The sequence below is a fragment of the Salvia hispanica genome, chromosome 1 (genome assembly GCF_029641045.1).
Source record: "Salvia hispanica isolate PSC_SH4W2 chromosome 1, Shi_PSC_v1, whole genome shotgun sequence".
In the NCBI taxonomy this organism is placed as follows: domain Eukaryota; kingdom Viridiplantae; phylum Streptophyta; class Magnoliopsida; order Lamiales; family Lamiaceae; genus Salvia; species Salvia hispanica.
The window spans coordinates 27,562,291-27,577,333 of NC_142692.1; the positions used below are offsets into that span (position 1 = coordinate 27,562,291).

The following is a 15,043-nucleotide window of genomic DNA, read 5'->3' on the forward strand; positions in this document are numbered from 1 at the left end:
TTAAAATATCTTCTTTGTAGCATTAATTCACATTCTTCCTTGAACATTTATGATTTAATATTATAGTATACCTTTTTCATAGAAAAAATTGTAAAGTACTTGCATTTACAGGAAAATAAAATGAAAATTGTATATAAAGAATATGAGGAAAATTATAGGATTTTTGTGATTCATCAAAATTTTCTACCAATACCTTGTGTAAAGTGGTAAACGGTAAACCGATTGGAATTTGTGGGGTTTTAGAAATGGTATCTATACCATCCCTTGTATTTTAGCACGTTTACAAAAATTAATCTGTTTTCATTTAGAGAGTACATTACTCCATATGATATTATTGTCATATGATGAAGTTATTTAAGTAAAATTATAAGTTCCAGGCCATTTTGGGCTTAAGTGATGAGCACATTTTAGTTGGCCCATCTTATGATCTAACCCGACCCGGCTTTGCTGAATACCCAAGCTATTCACACACACACACAGAAAAAGGGAATACGCACAGCGAGTGGGAGAGAGAGATCCTGAAATTGGAAAGATGCCGGTGATGGATAAGCTGAAGATTTTCGTTGTACAAGAGCCTGTTGTGGCGGCTTCTTGCCTCATCGCTGGCGTTGGTCTGTATTTCTTCTATTCTTCATAGCTTTATTTATATCCACGCATTCCGAATTTCATTGCTGAAGCTGTATTTCATTTTGCTCACATGCTTTTGATTTCTGAGTTTTCTTAAAATACAGATAATCAGTGCTATTACATTAAGTTAGAGCTAACGGATTTGGAATTGCCGAGTCAATCTGCTTCAATTGAGATGTAGTATTGGCTATTTTTTGTTCGCAATCACTAGAGGCCCTAATTCCAGCTTGTGATCAATTATTTGATTGTTACAAAATTATTTTCGGAATTCGGATCAATGGTTTTTATTTATTACCATACAAATTAGGGCAAAGTTCAAGACTTAATTACTTTGATGCACTAGAATTTTGAATGGTAGATTGGACATATGCTCAATAGTCAATATCGTATTGTTCTAGAAATGGGGGAAATAATAAGGTTGGATTGTTTGGGATGCACTAGAATTGTGAATCAGGATTTGGTTTATATTTTTTATCATTAGTCATTGAATGTAGCATTTTAATGGAATGTGATAGTAAAGCCACAATCTTGCTTTTAAGAGATAATGGTTTGTGTGATATCTTGGTGTGTTGATTATCTCTTGCTCCATGTTTTAAAGAATGTCGCAAACATCTTTGTAATAGTAAATTGATAATCTCTTTATCCATGTTTGAAAAGAATGTTTCAAACATCTTTGTAATAGTAACAATTTCTGTCCTCTTGTTTTGTGAAAAAATGATGCAGGACTCTTCCTTCCAGCTGTTGTGAGGCCTATATTGGATTCCTATGGCGCATCCAACCAAGGGCCCAAGACTTGTATGAGTGATGTAAGTGATACATTGCATTAGGCGCCCTTTTCTCCGTTTTATGTGCAGTTTAGTTTCAGCATTAATATGGGCATAGACATTTTGTAGCCAGTATGGTTTTCATGGATCACTTGATTTCATCTGTTACCAGCTTTCCATGCTTCAGATTATCGTTGAATAGCCTAATAAACCACTGGTTGGCCATATATTTGAAAGTATATCTCTTTCTGTAGAAGCCAGTCTTGTTCCTGCTTTCTGTATACTAATAGATCCACTTTGTTCTGCTCTGTATTGCTGCTGTCATTTCCCCGACCTAGCAAATGGAACTTATCTTGAACAAATTAGTAGAAAAGTCGAGGCTTAATGCACATCATCTATGTCCCTCAACTGCTCTCTTTGGGCATCACCGTGCTTCTACTCTTTTCAGCTTCCAAGGATACTGTGTTTTGCTCTGACCCCTATTATCCTGCGATGTTGATTTCCTGTCTTAACACTTAGATAGTCAATGCCTCTTTTGATAATAGATTGAATACTGGTAGTATATAACTCACAATGATTTCTTGCTTTCTAAAATTATTTCTTATCCGTTGGCGAGTACATAGGTTTGAACTCTCTTCTGTTTCTCAATCTGCAGATAGTTGCTACTATGATTGAGAAGAAGAGATAAACGTCAGATTGGGCAATTTTTCTGTTACTATGCAGCTCCTTGAGAATAAATTCAACCCAAATCTCCATCTTCTATAAATGTTATCTTTTACATCCTACTTTGTAAAAGGACGAGAAGACTTATATGCTACTCCTAGCATAGACATTGTCACATGTAACAAATTTACAAAGTTTCAGTCACATAATTGTTGTATGGTATTTTATTTTTCATTGAAATTTTCTGGTTCTTGCTGCCACTACCCATTTCTTTGGTTGGAAATCTTGTGTTGCTTTTTAATGTGAAATCATTACTTATTGACCCATTATCGGATGCGAGATGATTATGCTAAACAACTTTCTTATTTTCTTATGATTATTTTCACCGGCCTATCAAATGTGACAAACCTGTATTTACTTTTGGATTAAAGCCGTTTTCTACGCTTATTTTAATTTGTTGCTCTGGAAATAAAGGACCAGAAAATAGCAATTAACATTTAAATTATACTGCTATTATTCTTCGCTACAGTGGTAATATAGGGTATGAAAAGCAATATCATCACAAGCATGAACATTAGTTCGAAACAGAGAGTTCCAAACTTTTTTCTTCTCTGTTTTTGGTTCAAAGGGGTGTAATAAAATTCTGCAAATGATTTATGATACGTTATCAACCCTTGAATGCCGGCCTTCTTTATTTGATTTCTTGCTGCCTTTCCAGTGCATCACTTGCTTTATGCCATGGCAAAAACTAGTCTGCAAACAAGCACACCACCGTTACATAATAAATATTATACCCAAAAAAAAAACAATAAAAGCCCCAGACCCACTATTTATTCTCTTCTTTCAAATCCTACAACAGTAGTATTTCACAGCTTGCCATGCCCCTGTGATTTGCAGAAGTCTGCCTACCCTTGATAATTTATGGACCATATTTTCAACATTTTTGGTAATTTGTGTGAAAAATTTAAGGTATTAACATTATAGTCAGGGTCCCCTCTTTACTCTCCCACATGACCATATTAATTCTTCCAACTATATGCCAAAAAATAATGATACTAGTCATAAATTACATTGACAACTATAATTATGGCTACAGATATATCCATAAACCATGAAAACCACTATTCTACACTGCCTGTATAAATTTACATCTCATAGTATAAAAATCACAATTCTCTGGAAAAGTAAAAATATTATGTATTAATTCCAACATAACGTATTACTAGTAGTATATGATAAAATTAGTTAAAATAGGTAAAGTAGTGGGCACATTGGAACACTAATCATCCAGCATCCATTGTAGAAACTAGAAGTGATATTTAGAGTCTTAAAAAAAGAAAAGAAAATACCCATAAATGAGGAGAGAGGTTGGAGAAGGTTCCGGTTCCGTTTGTGTTGATTTTGAGGCCACAGTTATTATTAGCAAACAAATCCTCAGTGTTGGTGCAGCTACTAACCGTGGAGGTGGAGGGCGAGAATCTGCAACTACCGGCCTCCGTCTTACCGCCCTTGAATTTACCAAAAAGCCCTCTGGCCTCGGGGCCGTCTCTGAAGAATCTGAAGGACGAGAATTTGGGGCGGCCGACGCTGTAGGGCCCGTCGAGCACGGTGGTGGGCGAGGGCGTTTTCGTGAATTTGTCGGCCATACACGGCGGGAGCTCCAATGATTTGGCGGGTTTGGGGCGGGTTATGATGTCGGAGCAGGGCCGGGGCTTCCCGGGCTGCTCTTCCCATTTGAAGGGGATGGTGGCTGACGCTTGGAACGGCGGCGTTGATGGATGCTCCGCTGAATCGGGAATCTCTGCAAATGGAAGCTTTAGTGTGGGAAAACATGCCTCATTCATCATTCTTTTTTTGTGATTATCAGTTGGAGTTTTTAAGTGGAAATGGAGTTTGATGTGGACAAAAAAGGGGTGATATGTTGTGCTTGAGATTGACTTCATATTGATTAAATGATTATTTATATAACGAGATGAACTTATAAACTTTTTGGTTGTATTCTCTTAACACTACTACAATCATACAATCATACAATGATACAATGGAATGTGGACTATGGAGAGTGGATATTTGACAAGTATTTCATGATAATGAATCATTTTCTTATCTCTTTTCTCATTCTATTACCTATTGTATTAGTTGCTATGATTCATTATCATATAATTATTTTTTTAGACATAAGTTGTGAGATATAATCTAATTATCAAAGATAATAAATATTTAATTATGAGATATAATCTTTCAAATTCAACGTCTCTTTAATGTACAACTATAGTTTAGAAATATTGAAACGCCATAAAATATGAAACTAGCATTCACTACTAATTGGGGGGAAAACATCGCTTATGATTGAAGATAGGCGAGAAATTCCACACATTATGATCCAACAATACATCTATAGCTCATACAATTGCCCCTATACTATGTGTGGTTGCGTCACCGTCTCATCCTCTATATTGATATTAACTCTAATCCATATTATATCGTGAATTTTTAATCACTATTAGTGCCAAAGATGGGAGAGGGCTTAGCTTAAGCCCAACAATAAAAGAAATCATAAATTTGTGAAATTGTTTGTATGTGTGAATTACTATGCAAAAATTTATAAAAATAAATCATAGAAAAATTGACTTATCCAGATATTGCACTTGAAATTCAGAAAATATAACATCGTGTCCTCCAACATATGTTGCAATAATTAAGAATGTGGTGATTTTATGCAATAGGTAAGAATGTAGTAATGAGTTATTGGGGAAGTACTATGATTAGTGGAGTTAGTAACAGTATAAGACACATGATATGCATAGCATTGATGCTTTTCGGGACCTATGATTGGTTACTGGAATAAAAAGGTATTCTATAGTAGGGATAACGAATGGCAGTTAATCAATCCGTATCACTTGGATTTTATCTGCCCATCAACATAATACATCCGACAACATTTACACTTTATGGAATTTTTGTTTTCTTTTCTGTGTTTTCTTTAAATTACTTAGAAATTCTTATTTTCCATGAAAATATATGCCTCCTAGGTATTTTAGAACTCAAATAAACTTCAAATGGGAAACGAAAGTGAAAGGGATGTTGACTGTAAAAGTGACCAGATAACAGCCTTTGATGTTCAATTTCAATTTTTCAAATTAAAGATTGAAATAAAATACATGCAAAGAGAAAAATGGTACTAAAGCAGACGAACGATGAAATCTTTTCTCGGTCTTCCCTTTTTTAAGCCTTTTAGGTTTTCACACATAGATATATAAACAGACGGTCACAATTTTTGTCATTCAATATTTTGAATTTTTGATCATCTAATACATGAGGTGGACTGGTGGTGTATATAGAGAGACTAGAGAGCCAATGCAAATGAAATATTAGTAACATTTATATTTTTCTAAAATTTATTCGAGAATATAATTTTAGGTGATTTAGTTCATTGATACGTTACCATGAAATTTGGTTCTATAAAAGAAATTTAAAAAAATAGATTTGATAGGAGCTCACGTTGTACAATCAAATCAGTTTATGCACAATACTTACATCTGATACAATTCAAAACTTAAACAGCAATTTGTTTGAACTCGATATGATAATAGACATTTCAGTCACTTGCCTCGCCTAATTAATCATGACGAGATTATAATGGAAACAAAGAAATTATAATGTCTAGGCCACGTTTACTAATACAAATTTGATTGATTTAACGCACAAAACGCCAAAAATGTGACCCAAATTCCTTAGTCAAAAATGATTTTCGTTTCGCATGAATATGACTTGCACTTTAATCATCCTTTTCTCTTGTGGTGATTTAAATAGATTTGATTCACACAATTTTCTAAGTGAACCAGAATGATTGAAAATACATTTGGACTTTAGCCGAGATGGGCTCAGCCCAACTTCAACTCTCTACATAGAAAATAGGCCCATTTCTTTTGAGAGTTTCAACTAGTTTACACTTTTAAGAAGATTAATTTAATGGGCCACTGAAATAATAAAAACTAGGAGTACTAACTTTTACTATATGTCAAGAAAATAAAATGTGGATGACAATTAACTATGGGTCCGATTGTTAATGATACCAATATCCATTAAATGGCCTAAACAAAAGGTCATTTATTTTAATTCCTTTTTTTTTAACTTCACGTTCAATTATTTTATTTCGCAAAACCAAAGTTCTCATATTTATAGGGATAATTGTGAAATACCATGAGTTCATTCAAATTCTTGTCTATTCCATAATTTTAAAAAGCAGTATTTAACATTTTTTCTTGTTACATTACATGCTTTGATTTGGGTGAAATAACATTTGATATAACATCCAAAATCTAGGCTCAGTATCCGTTCCATAAAAATAGTTTATTTTTGACAAATTTTCTCTCTTACTAGGCTTATATATTAAATTGAATCTTCATCAATTTAGCAATAGATCAAACATTTAGTCACTCACGTCATCAATTGATAACATAAGAAAATCATAATATTATTTATAATATTATAGATAATACTTGGTAATAATAATTGTTATTATTATTTCAATAAATAATATAATTAAGAATTTTTTTTTAATTATTACATTTATAATTAATTAAGGTAAACTAAATAATAGCATAAATTTGAAAGTGTAAATTTTTATCTTGATATTCATTATATACCAAAAATAAGAATCATATTCTTAGATATCACATTTCCCAACTATATACTAGTACTATGATAAACAAATAAGAGGACAGACCATGTAATTAAGAAGGTTTGGCAAAAAGCGATATTTTTGTTGGTTGAGATTGTGGGCGTGCAAGACAGCAAGAATAAAATCCAGAGTTGTTGATATATTTCACTACTTATTTCTCTTCCTTTTCAAACCAACCTTTCCTATCACAACTCACAACCACGTTGACTATCTCTCTCCACCAAAATACTATATACTATACACCACCACATGTCATTCAATGGCTAACTGAATATCCTAATCCTTAATTCCACATTATCCTTTAAGGAGACGTGTTAATGCAACTAAGAAACATAATTGGTATACACAAAAGCAAAAATAGTCATGACAAGCCACTTAAGTTTTATAGGAGTATTTTCCAACACGAATATAGTACTATTGAATATGAATGCGGCTACATAGTTGGACATTCACTTCGTTTTGACTTTTATAAATACTTTACAAGTCAAAGTCAAAGTCAAAGTCCCGTTATAAACATAAATAGAACAAAATAAAAGTAAAGTAGTAAACATTCATGCACATAACCATACTCTGTCACAAACTCACAATCTATCTCCAAACCCCATTAAAACGCTTTAGACCAATCAAGCAATATTGATCACATTTAATCTTTTATTTCCATCACAATTCACAAGTAATCAAAAAAATTGACACATAATTTTTAGACCAAAACCAACACACGATCTATTAATGCTGAACTGTAGATTGAACAATAACAAACATTGCATTTAAAATTTCAAGAGTATGGAACTTCCATCAGTTCTATTCCACTTATCCTGCTTCAGCTAATGCTAACATAGCAAGCTCTCGAAACAAAAACGATCATCGCGCGCCTAGCCTACCTCGTTGTATATCCTGAATCTAAATGTTTATTTTTGTTTATTATATAAAAAAATGTGGTTGGAGAGGATATACAAACTTCAAGCTTCGGACTTAGGCTGCGATTCTGAGCTTATGATTGTGGCTTCACCGTCTATGGGCGATGCAGGAAGCTTGCACACCGCACTCATCTTCTTCACTTCCTCACTAGAGTATATGCAAATCTTCTTAGCCATCTTACAGAATTCCCTGCAAAAGTATATATTGTTAAAGTTGATCATAAAAGAATATAAGTGATTTCCAAAGAGATGCAATGAGTGAACTACTTACTGCCACGGGTCATCTCCCACAAGCATCATGTCTCCCTCATTGTCAGTATAAACCACCTCCCATTTGTTGCGAGGGCGAAGCTCTCCCTTGATAGCAAACATGCTCTCCAGTTCCTCGATGAGGTCATCATAGCCACGGAAAGCAGACAAGTCCATACCACGCCCCACAACATTTCCTTGCATTTGAACCTGATGGGATACGTATAGGCCGTCAGAACTAAATTCTAAATGCACTACCTGTAGTTAGTTAATCAGGGTGAAGTTACCTTGATCCGAGTTCTTGGTGACGAAACCAGCTGTCCCTGAGTATCAGTCGGAGGGGCCTCCATTTGAGCATCCTTTCTCTCTTTTGATGAAGCCAAGAGGTCCACACCTTGTTTATCGTCGGTTTCAGGGCTCTTAGTGCTTGGACGAGGCAAATGCACTTCCTTTTCCAACAGAGGGGAGATTTTGTTCGAGTTGTTCCTCAAATCAAAGCCAAATACACGGCATGCAGTTGCGTTTCCTGACTTTTTTATTTGGTCCAGACATTTCCTTGTCCTTGTCCTTGATGCGATGGGAGAGTTACAAAGTGCAGATTGGGACAAGCTCAGAGAGGTGTTCACCGTTAACAGAGATGACATTGCTCTGCCAGAACGTGGTGCAGAACTCGGGAGGCTGCTGCCATTAAGGTCTTTCTGCTTAGGAGGCCGGAAGACTTGCTTTTTGCTGCTCTGAACGTTGGAACGAATAGGAGATGCAGCAGGAACAGTAGTAGTTTCTACATCAAGAACAGGTCTCATCAGTCACACACAGGTAAACTCTAGTTTTGATATATGATGAGAATATTTTATAAAGTTGTATACCGGTAAGAGGTCTCTCAAGAGATCGAGGCCTTTTGGTTTTCATAGCTGGCTGCGGTGTCTCATCAGCCGAAGGTACAAAGGGCTCGATCTCCCAGGGTGAGACTCTGTCTGGCCGCTGTATAGTTGCTGGTTCATCCCATTGCACCTGATACAGAAATTTATTACTTCATTTTGCTCACACAATAAGCTATGGTATGGAAATTGAAAGCCACCTTGAGCGAACGCCATGCAGAATCCGTCCACTGTGAAGAGCAGTCTCCAACTCCAACGATAGTGCCGGTGAACCTGAAAATATGTAGTTTTCTACCATTCATATCCGATCAATTAAGAAGTAGCAAAAAATAGAGTAATCAGACCTTCTCTCAGGTAAATCTTCTCTTTCAAATCTCATTTGGAAATGCATTCCAACCGCAAATTCATGTTTAATCGCCTCTAAGTACTTATTTATCCCGACAACGAACTGACTTGCTCTGGGCGTACAGTACACGCACGAGATGACACTTGAATCTCAGAAAATTAAGTGAGATTTAAGGATGCAAGAAAAAAATACCGTGGCTTGCAGTAGACTGCGAATATGGTGTGCGTTAACATAGCATGTGATGCAGATGCAAGAACACCAATAAGCATGCTTTGACTGGAGATGACAGCGGGTGGCATAGAGGTCTGACGTTGAGCAAGGTGGCGTGTCCCAACACGCAGCTCCCCATTTTCACCCCTGTAATTCAGAGTTCAAATTAAAATTTATAATAGTGATGTAAGCACGCAAGAAAGGAAAACGAAAAGAATACCTTAGGAAAATAAAACAATCGCCAGCAACCAATTTCTTTGAGCTTACAAACGTGCTCCATCCAGTTGTAAGTAAGTGTCTCTTCGGTTGACCTGACGAGAAGGGGTTATAAAAGGGACATACGCACGTTTGAAAACAAAAAGAAAGTGAAATGCCTGTAGACTTATTACCTCTGAATATGTGCTTGAAATGCCACTCGTGCCCCTGTAGATCTCTGGCAACCAAATCCTGGCTTGGGGTTGGTTGGCTCATATCCTTTGCCAACAAAAATCAGGAATAGCTTTCAATATTATGACTAATACATCTGCTAGAAATATCTTCTTGGTTTCAAACTCGTGCAATTCGCGTACAAACACGAGACGAGTTACTCACCAATGGAGGGAGGCATTCGTTGGCATGCTTCCTAAGCACGGAGAAACCCCCATGCGTGCTTGTGTCGGAAGCAGTCAGAATCTTAGAAAATGTCCGAACAGACGGCTTTGGTGGACCAGGAGGGCGTGCGTGCGGATTCCGGGGCACAGTTTGCTACAAGAATGCACGTGCATTATACACAGAGTACATTCAAGAAGCAATAAACTCATTAACATAACATAGTGCTTACATCTGTATGGGGAAGTAAATTGACATGGGCATAAATTTCATCTGAATCTGGCTCAGCCTATTCATTCAAACCACCATATCATGTGTATATTTGGAGACAAAAGTGAGGTACCAAAAATGTGGTCTATGCAGAAAAACAATACCATCATTTGCACGTGAGCTACACGACAAAGGATCTTTGGAGGGAGATCGTAGTGAGGGATACGATGATCCAGTTCCTGATTTGTTGAGGCCTCTAACTGTAGAGTAATACACTTGCAGTGAAGAAAAATGAAATATTATATTATTTTAGCAGAGGATCCCCATCCAATATTCGGAGGCTTACTTGTTCAAAGTGACCTTGAGGAAAGTAGTAAACAGTTTCTTCCACCTCAGGAACATTCACCAAAGGCCCTGCACATGCCTTCCATAATTCCCTGTACAGAGCGTCACTTGCCGCATCTACCAAAGATTCATCAAATAAGTCCAATAATTAAAATTCAAATATCCCTTTTTATCACTTTTAATGAACTCCTATTCAATTCTTGATATGAGGCCAAAACCAAATGTCAAGAACATACAACACTTTCAACTTGAAAAACAAGCATTTAACTAAAATGGAACAAAACATAGAAAACTAAATAAAACAACGCAAAACCAAAATAGTGAAACATGATGAAAAATTTCACTAAACCACCATTTCAAAAGTATATGATTGAAGTAATCATAATAATAGAGAAATAAATAAAAAAAAAATCTAAAATCCGAAAAAGGGAAATGAAACATTTTGCTCACCACGTTCTTCAGAGGGTCGTCTTCTCAGGCCATGAGCATGCGCCATTGAAGTAAGTGAAAGAGATTGATAAAAACGAGTGAGGGTGTATGGTTGAAGAAGAAACATATAAATAGAAAAAAAGAAAGGCCTTTTCCCTCACTTTCAACCTACCCCGTTTAAGACCATCATCATCACTAATTTTCCATCCTAATTCACATACAAAAAACACTTAATGAATCCCCCTTTTCAATGCATCCCTATAAATGTGTGTGTGCAGCAAATGCTGTGTGTTTGTGGGTAATGGATGCACGAATTCAGCTCTTTTTCTCTCACTTTTCAGTTACAAAACCGCTCTTGCCTTTTCTCTCTTCACTAACCAATTCCCTCCTTCTGCAATTTTCACAATAACACTGCTTTCTTCCACTATTTCAATTAACCAGGGTTGACTAGCATTAGGAAATCCAATAAAAACAGATTGTGCATGCACTTAACAATAATGTTTTGTTTCAAATTTTAACACGTCCTATTATCGTATTTTTAAATTCATTAAATTTTTTAATTCATATGTTAAAAAAGAAATTAAAAAGGGGAAATAATAATATTGAGTAAATTATATTTCAAATGCGCGTAAAAATTGTTGTAAATACATCTTCTTTTTTATTAGTTGAATGCATTTATTGATATTAAAAACTGCGGACCGAAAAAAAAAATGAGAAAACTGTGGTCGTAAAAGTTATAGTAGCTAAGGCCATTCGAATTTTTATTTTATTACATTGGAAAAATCCGTTTTATTAGTAATAGGTCTGGGCGGTAAAAATAATAAATTGTTGTAAAAGCATCTTCTTTTGTATTAGTCGAATGTATTAATTGATATTATAAACTGCGGCTCGAAAGAAAAGGAAAATGTGAAAACTGTGTTCGGAAAGCCATTGGAATTATTATTTTATACATTAGAAAAATCCGTTTTATTAGTAATAAGTTTGGACGGTAAAATAATAACCAAAATTTAAAAAAAAAGTTAATTAGTTAATTATCATAATCCTATTTATTCAATTACTAGAGTTGAAAACAAATATATAACCTAAATATGTAAGTAGAATAGAAATTTGTTTAGTTGAATCAAATTTTCAAGAGTATCATTTAAGACTCACTAAAATTATTAATGAACAGAAAAATAAGAGATTTTATTTGAGGTCATTGGGATTGGGATAAGCGACCGGGAAATTTTTGTCGTTTGCATGAATCATTGGGATAAACGCAATAACTCGAGAAAAAAAGAGTATCTTACGGTTATAGTAAATTAATACTCCATATATGATTATATAAAAAGGTGACGTGCGACGCACGTGCAACGCAGTAACATAGATCATGGGCCTCCCTTGTGGCTCGAGCCATCAACCCTTTCCTCTACAGTGGCTGCACCGGCAGCCATGCCCTTGGCTTGCCTCAATGCCTAGTCGCTCCCTCGCTCTCCCATTAATTTTTTTTTTATTTTTTTTATTTGGTCTAATTTATTTATTTATTTACATTTTCCTTCAATTTATTTGTTTTTGTGAAGTGATTATTTTTTGCTTATGAGAGGAAAATAGTGTTCACATTATGTTGACATTATTCAAATTAAATACGTAAATAAATGCAATCGACAAAATATAACTAACTATGCTGGTGAGTAAAAGGAAATGCACTATTGACATATAAATTTAATAGTATATACTTTTGCTAAAATATGTGTTCAAAAGTCAAATCATATATATCGCTAATGTATAAAAACAAAAATCAAACCAATCGCGTATGACGTATTGCGATAGAAAGATTCAAATAATACTCACTTTACCACTAAGTCGTCACGAGCCTCATGTCATAAATGCGGTTTTAAATAAAGTAAAGTCGTCACGAGCCCGATTGTAAATTTCGGTTATTTAACCATCAAAAAAGAAAAAAGAAAAAAAAGGGGGATTTAAATAAAGCTTCTTTACTTATTCAACCATTATATTATACGTACAAAATTCATTAACGCAATCATTTTACATTACCGTTTTATTACTGTTGTTTCTCTTTTATTATTTTTTCGTTTTTTTATCCTCCATTCTATTCCAAAATCGATTACAAAAATTCAATTTATCACATAATTTTATTCACACCAAAAAAATAATTTCTCACTCATTTTTCTCTATAAACATTTTCATTTGCATTCTAAAAATTAAATAATGTAATTTTTAATATAATTTTAAGTTTTTAGTATTTTAATTATGTGATTTTTATTTTTTAGGATTTTGTAATGCAATTTAAATTTTTTTACTAAAACTGTATTAATGAATTGTAGTTTTACTAGTTGTATTTTTAAATTAAAGAAATGATATAGTGAGACAGATGAAAAGGGAAGGGAAGAGAAGACAGAAGTGATGGTTAAGAGATGAACAACTGTTCTTATTGTCTCTTGAATAAGGGATGAGGTAAAAAGTGGTGTGGAGCCATGAATAATGAAGGGAAAAGATGTTGCGGATGGCCTAATGAGATTTCAACTTTGGAATTCACATAATTAAATATTATTACTCTATCCGTCCATGATTAAATGTTCCATATCTGACAGGCATGGGTGTTAAGAAATTGTTTGACTTTATAAAATAAAGTGGATAGAAAAAGTTAGTGAAATATGGACCTAATTTTATATGTTGGTTTAATAATAAAATGCAAGTTAATTTTCAATTTAAAACCATAGTTAAAAAAGAAAAAGTTTACCCTTAGGCGGCGGCGGCAACGGTGGCATGTTTAAACAAACATGAGGAATAATATTGTTTGTTCATTTGTCACTTTTCTGACGACGATATATGGAAAGTGTTGGCCGTTGTAACAAGGTTCAATATTCCAAATAAAATAGTAGTTGTGGAAGAATCGGGAGTCAGTTTGGTTTGGCTTGTCTCGTTCCCTTCCTATAGACGTACTTAAATTGAGAAAAATGCTTGATAGATAATTTGGTTTGATGTAAAAAATTGTGTGATGAATGAGTCTATTGATAGATGATTTAGAAATGAAAACAAAAATGAAAATACTTTTTGAAAAAAACGGTGCTCGTGCCGCTGGCGAGCTCGTCACGTGCCGTGCAAACAGCACGAGCCCAACTCATCCCCAAGGCACCGTTTTGCATGCTCTTAGTAGATAATACTATCCACATTATTATTAATGTTTAATGAGTTGTAATGATTGGTCATTGTAGTATAAGTTATAAATAAATTGATTTAGATGGATAATGAGTTTGGACAACTTTTAAAAATGAAAAATCTACATATTTTTATGGGATGGACGGAAATGGAAAGTTTACTTATATTTATGGGAAGGACAAATATATATTAATCCTTCGTTTATGTACAATTAACTTTCTTAAACAAAAAATAAAACAAACATTTTAGTTGAAGAAAAGAATCAAAAGAAGAAAAATACTTAGTTGGATTTTAAATTTCTATGTCATTATAATTTTTTATCTCACTCCAAATCAAAAGTTATGAATCCATTATTGGGCTTCACATCTCGAAAAAAAAATGGAAAAAGGGCTTATATGAGCCAACGTGGAACCCGTGGGTTTCAAGAATTACTTTGGTATATTTAAGTGTTTCTTTTATTTACAAACATATGTTACTATTTTGAGTAAAAGCGAAACGTGGTCTCTAACATATGGTCGTTTTATCAATTTGGCTCTTAACATTATCTTTTTGATTATCTAGTTCCTCACAGATAAACTCGGACTCAAATCGATCCTCACTAAACAGAATCGTCAAAAAATAGACGATGGCCGCAATTTGACTATATTAAATTACTAATGATAATTAATTATACCTAATTATAATTCTTTTCCTATTAGCAAAATTGGAAAAAAGATAGTATCAGTTGCAAAATGAAATGAATAATTTAGTAATTTAATATAGTTAAATTGCAATCACAGTCTATTTTTTGACGGTTATGTTAAGTGAGGACCAATTCAGGTCCGAGTTTATTTGTGAGGGACCAAATAATCAAAATGATAATGTTAAGGACCAAATTGATAAAACGACCATATGTTAGGCACCACATTTGGCCTTTACTCTACTATTTTCTATGTAAGGAGATAGACCACTTCTCTGTGCAACCTATGATTTAT

The 15,043-nt window shown here is 34.3% G+C and overlaps 3 protein-coding genes across 4 annotated transcripts; 1 reads left to right on the forward strand and 2 right to left on the reverse strand.

Annotated features, from left to right (window-relative positions):
• The first annotated feature begins 460 nt into the window (after positions 1-460).
• LOC125185688 (uncharacterized) lies at positions 461-2,317 on the forward strand. Its single transcript, XM_048082268.2, has 3 exons — positions 461-611; positions 1,351-1,433; positions 2,047-2,317. The coding sequence occupies exons 1-3, from the start codon at positions 533-535 to the stop codon at positions 2,077-2,079; spliced, it is 195 nt and encodes a 64-aa protein (XP_047938225.1). The 5' UTR covers positions 461-532; the 3' UTR covers positions 2,080-2,317.
• A 211-nt stretch (positions 2,318-2,528) lies between these two features.
• Positions 2,529-4,056, reverse strand: LOC125185686 (uncharacterized protein At4g00950-like). The gene is made up of 2 exons (XM_048082266.2): positions 3,404-4,056; positions 2,529-2,807 (listed from the first exon to the last, which is right to left on the reverse strand). Exons 1-2 carry the CDS (start codon positions 3,995-3,997, stop codon positions 2,709-2,711), a joined length of 693 nt encoding a protein of 230 aa, XP_047938223.2. The 5' UTR covers positions 3,998-4,056; the 3' UTR covers positions 2,529-2,708.
• A 3,448-nt stretch (positions 4,057-7,504) lies between these two features.
• LOC125185683 (auxin response factor 18-like) lies at positions 7,505-11,281 on the reverse strand. 2 transcript variants are annotated; one of them, XM_048082263.2, is made up of 14 exons: positions 10,932-11,281; positions 10,483-10,598; positions 10,301-10,396; positions 10,159-10,215; positions 9,930-10,082; positions 9,728-9,812; positions 9,559-9,649; positions 9,321-9,485; positions 9,127-9,240; positions 8,983-9,055; positions 8,771-8,915; positions 8,192-8,685; positions 7,927-8,114; positions 7,505-7,845 (listed from the first exon to the last, which is right to left on the reverse strand). In XM_048082263.2, exons 1-14 carry the CDS (start codon positions 11,035-11,037, stop codon positions 7,698-7,700), a joined length of 2,031 nt encoding a protein of 676 aa, XP_047938220.2. In that variant the 5' UTR covers positions 11,038-11,281; the 3' UTR covers positions 7,505-7,697. The 2 variants fall into 2 exon arrangements, with proteins under 2 accessions (XP_047938220.2, XP_088919466.1); XM_089063340.1 differs by having other exon boundaries at positions 10,301-10,411.
• Between the last annotated feature and the right edge of the window lie 3,762 nt (positions 11,282-15,043).